Raw genomic sequence first — 5,000 nt, forward strand, 5'->3', positions numbered from 1 at the left:
CTAAATACGCTCCACAGAATTTTTTAAACTTTGCTGAGGGTTTATCTTGGCCTGCCGATCACGTTTGTGCAATAAAAAATGAGAGTCACCGAGTTCGTTTTACGGATATGAGCAACTGAGGCCAAAATATAAGGTGCTTTTGCAAGGCTGTCCTGTTGCCATGGTAACTTCAGTCACAAAAAGGACTGCATCTTGTTCAGCAATAATTGATGTTTCACATGGCACCATAACATTGATGTTACGTGATAAAGTGTTGTGGTGTCAATCCTTCTAATAATAAAGTCTCTTGAAAGTGTTGAAACTGCTTTCAGCCACCTTAACCGTATATTCGATTGGAGAGTAGCGTATTTTAACCTGCCATTGTTCCTCAGATCGCTGCTTAAAAATGGAAAAGAAAAATTATTATGATTTTTCTCTATGCACAATAAGGAGGATCCTTGAGCATGGGACATGCAGGAAAATATCAAGCAAGGGCATTGCCCTTCAAAATCCTTTAATTGCCTACTTCAGCCATTTTGCCGCCACCAAGCCCAGGCCCTCCCTTTTAATTCATTTTAGCACCCCCTGTGAACGAGTGGCGGGCGCAGTGGCCTCGTGGTTAGTGTGCTCAACTCCGGAGCGAGTGGTCTGGGTTTGGTTCCTGGCTGGGGACATTGTGTTGTGTTCTTGGCCAAGACACTTTACTCCCATGAGGCCTCTCTTCACCCAGGTGTATAAATGGGTACCGGAGTAATGCTGGGGCTAACTCTGCGATGGACTAGCATCCCATCCAGGGGGAGTTAAAAATATTCGTAGTCGCTCAATGCTACGGAAACCGGGGATAAGCATCGGGGTATTGGGTCATTGGCTCGGAAAGCGCTTACCCACCTTGAACTAGTAGTATCCAGGGCCTGAAAGATCCAGACATATTTACTGTGCGAATTATGTGGTTCGTGTCACTTTCCAGCGGAAAAAAAGAACGCAACGATATTGTATTCCTTGCGCGACCCATGAGTATTAAGTACGGCTACGTAGGCGATGTGGGCATCAGGTTCAATCTGATTGGTCATAATTTGGCGGGACCCCTATTTAATTTAGATAATACAGTAGACTCCCAAGGCTAAATGAGAGAGATCCACACTTCTCGGTTATGGGCTTCTTTTTTTAGCCTTAGTCTTCTATCATTAAGTCCTCAATGTGAGTGCGTCAAGGACTGTTTGTAAGTTCTTCAATGATTTCGTCCATAGATGGCCTGTTCTTCGGATCTTGGTCAACACACCTTCTTACGAGGGGGCGAATTTTGGGATGCGGATGATGTATTTCTATCCTTTGTATTTGCATCTCGAGCTGTTCTCGATTGGGTTCTTGTCGGATACTCATTTCACAAAGGAGAACACCATAACCGTACACGTCAGCCTATAAACAAAGGCAGCAAAGAATTAAAGCTTGTGGGAACGCGTCCAAAAAGAAAATCTAACTGATTTAAAAATCTGCATTAAAAAAAAATCAACTTCAAGGGGGCAACCATTATGTTAATACATCTCAAGACTTAGAGATTACCGAAAAAATATCTCCCAGTTTTTCACCCTAACGGTTGGACTGCAACAAGCATGAAATTGTGGCAATTTTTTCCCACCTTAACCTCAACTACGCGCTCGTTGTCGTCCAACCGTAAAAATACGAAACTGGCCAGTTCACTCAATGGACGCAGCAGGACTTCCCTCAGGTCATCAGCTTGAATATCCAAAGCCCTATCCCCTATTCCCACACGCTGTCTCCAGTTCTGACCAAAGATCGAACTTCTTACAGTTGCATTTAACCCCTTCCACCCTGAGAATGAATCTTGAAGATTTTATTCTAACGCTAGACATTTTTTCTTTACAATTGAGGCCGCTTTTGGGGTGAAACATCTAGGTCCACTAAAAAACAATAGGAAAGCAAAGAACGTGATTACGGATGGTATATTCACATCTGTCATGTTCTACTCGGAGCATTGGATCTCAGGCCGCTGATGCAGCGAACCACTTCGTTTTATCGTTTTTTGTCGTTGTTTGTTTTTTTTTTTTCTTTGGTTAATCTCGTCCCTCTCATTTCTTAATCTTTAGTAGAACAGCAATCAACAAAGCAGTCCCCCCAAAATGCAAACCACGTTCCCAGAGCTTTTCACCATCAAGCGTAAATCGTCCTACTCTCGGCGGTTAAAAACCCTCGGAACGAGGTTGCAAAAGTGAATCCCGATACTGACCTTGCAAGACATTTTTTGTTGTTGCTGTTTTTTTTTTGGTAAATCTCGTTCCACTAATTTTTATAATCCTCACCAGAATAGGAACAAGAAAGTTGTCCCCCTGGGCTTTTTACCGCCGAGAGAGGACGTCCTACTCTCGGCGGTTAAAAGCCCTGGGAACGAGGTTGAAAAAATACATCCCAAAACTAACCTTGCAAGATATTCTGTTTCCCGGCGTCATGTACTCAGGTGCTGTGTAAACAGGCGCCCCTGCATAATTTGTATTACTACGATGGACAAAATTAGCAGTGCCATAATCGGACAATTTGGCCCTCCATTGGCTACCAGATCTCCATAGCAACACGTTAGAGCTGCTTACGTCATTGTGAAGAATGGGTTCTGGCTGTCTCTGGTGTAAGTAGAGGAGCGCAGTTGCCACGTCCAAAGAGATAACTCGCTCATTGTCTACAGGTAATGGTTTACCATGGCTAGGGAACAGTTTGTTTCTTAGACTACACTCAAGGAGTTCTGTAATTATCAAAGGCCTTTCATCGGCTGTCGCGCCAATAAATAAAAGCAGACAAGGATGGCGAAATGTTGATGCCATGTTCACTTCACGCTCAAACACACGCCTGTTCAATTCTGCAATTTCTTCGTGCATTTGTTTTACAGCAACCTCGTAGTAATGAAATCTCGCCCTATAAACAACTCCCCATGCGCCTCTTCCAAGTTCATGACTTGTAACTTGGATATCACTTCTGTTTATCACCCAGTCGATTGGAATCATCTGGTTTCCTCTCTGTCTTAACTGCCCGTCAAGTTCATTGACGCGTTGTTGTAGCTCCTCTTCTCTTCCCCTCCTTTGTCTTAACTGCCCTTCAAGTTCATTGACACGTTGTTGTAGTTCCTCCTCTCTTCCGCTGCTTTGTCTTAACTGCCCTTCAAGTTCATTGATACGTTGTTGTAGCTCCTCCTCTCTTCCGCTGCTTTGTCTTAACTGCCCTTCAAGTTCATTGATACGTTGTTGTCGCTCCTCCTCTCTTCCGCTGCTTTGTCTTAACTGCCCGTCAAGTTCATTGACGCGTTGTTGTAGCTCCTCTTCTCTTCCCCTCCTTTGTCTTAACTGCCCTTCAAGTTCATTGACACGTTGTTGTAGTTCCTCCTCTCTTCCGCTTCTTTGTCTTAACTGCCCTTCAAGTTCATTGATACGTTGTTGTAGCTCCTCCTCTCTTCCGCTACTTTGTCTTAACAGCCATTCAAGTTCATTGATACGTTGTTGTAGCTCCTCCTCTCTTCCGCTTCTTTGTCTTAACTGCCCTGCAAGTTCATTGATACGTTGTTGTAGCTCCTCCTCTCTTCCGCTGCTTTGTCTTAACTGCCCTTCAAGTTCATTGATACGTTGTTGTAGCTCCTCCTCTCTTCCGCTGCTTTGTCTTAACTGCCCTTCAAGTTCATTGATACGTTGTTGTCGCTCCTCCTCTCTTGCGCTCCTTTGTCTTAACCGCCCATCAAGTTCATTGATACAATGTTGTAGGTCCTCCTCTTCCATGTACTGTAATTCAAGTTCATTGATATATTCTTGCAGCTCCTCCTCTCTTTCGCTGCTTTGTCTTAACTGCTCATTAAGTTCATTGTTAAGTTGTTGTAGCTTCTTCTCTCTTCTGCTTTTTTGTCTTAACTGCCCTGCAAGTTCATTGATACGTTGTTGTAGCTCCTCCTCTCTTCCGCTGCTTTGTCTTAACTGCCCTTCAAGTTCATTGATACGTTGTTGTAGCTCCTCCTCTCTTCCGCTGCTTTGTCTTAACTGCCCTTCAAGTTCATTGATACGTTGTTGTCGCTCCTCCTCTCTTGCGCTCCTTTGTCTTAACCGCCCATCAAGTTCATTGATACAATGTTGTAGGTCCTCCTCTTCCATGTACTGTAATTCAAGTTCATTGATATATTCTTGCAGCTCCTCCTCTCTTTCGCTGCTTTGTCTTAACTGCTCATTAAGTTCATTGTTAAGTTGTTGTAGCTTCTTCTCTCTTCTGCTTTTTTGTCTTAACTGCCCTGCAAGTTCATTGATACGTTGTTGTAGCTCCTCCTCTCTTCCGCTGCTTTGTCTTAACTGCCCTTCAAGTTCATTGATACGTTGTTGTAGCTCCTCCTCTCTTCCGCTGCTTTGTCTTAACTGCCCTTGAAGTTCATTGATACGTTGTTGTCGCTCCTCCTCTCTTGCGCTCCTTTGTCTTAACCGCCCATCAAGTTCATTGATACAATGTTGTAGGTCCTCCTCTTCCATGTACTGTAATTCAAGTTCATTGATAACTTCTTGCAGCTCCTCCTTTCTTCCGCTCTTTTGTCTTAACTGCCCTTCTTGTTCATTGATACGTTGTTGTAAGTCCCCCTCTCCCATGAACTGTTCTTCAAGTTCATTGCTGCGTTCTTGTACCTCCTCCTCTTCCATGTACTGTAATTGAAGTTCATTGATATATTCTTGCAGCTCCTCCTCTCTTTCGCTGCTTTGTCTTAACTGCTCATTAAGTTCATTGTTAAGTTGTTGTAGCTTCTTCTCTCTTCTGCTTTTTTGTCTTAACTGCTCATGAAGTTCATTGATACGTTGTTGCAGCCCCTCTGGAGCGGGTTCAACCCTTCTATTTCCTCTATGGATTCCAATGTTCTGCCCCATGGGTGTTAACTAAAGCACTTTTGTCTTCTTCCTCATGCTTTTCTGACCATATTGACGGCCGTCAGTTAAAAATTGGTTACTACCTTAGAGAAAGAAAAATTGTAATAACCAATATAAACAAAAGATGAC

General features: G+C 43.5%; 2 protein-coding genes across 2 annotated transcripts in view; both read right to left on the bottom strand.

Moving 5' to 3' along the window:
* Positions 1-5,000, bottom strand: part of LOC138028521 (semaphorin-5A-like) — a 530,961-nt gene that overhangs the window by 311,025 nt on the left and 214,936 nt on the right. The gene's annotated exons all lie outside the window — the stretch shown is intronic.
* Positions 492-5,000, bottom strand: part of LOC138049230 (trichohyalin-like) — a 13,935-nt gene continuing 9,426 nt past the window's right edge. The window contains exons 2-3 of the mRNA XM_068895410.1: positions 2,415-4,950; positions 492-1,395 (exon numbers count right to left, since the gene is read on the bottom strand). Coding sequence (XP_068751511.1) covers positions 1,186-1,395; positions 2,415-4,871 — 2,667 coding nt within the window. The 5' untranslated portion in view covers positions 4,872-4,950 and the 3' untranslated portion in view covers positions 492-1,185. The remainder of the gene's footprint in view (positions 1,396-2,414; positions 4,951-5,000) is intronic.

Source organism: Montipora capricornis, chromosome 1, assembly GCF_036669925.1.
Source record: "Montipora capricornis isolate CH-2021 chromosome 1, ASM3666992v2, whole genome shotgun sequence".
In the NCBI taxonomy this organism is placed as follows: domain Eukaryota; kingdom Metazoa; phylum Cnidaria; class Anthozoa; order Scleractinia; family Acroporidae; genus Montipora; species Montipora capricornis.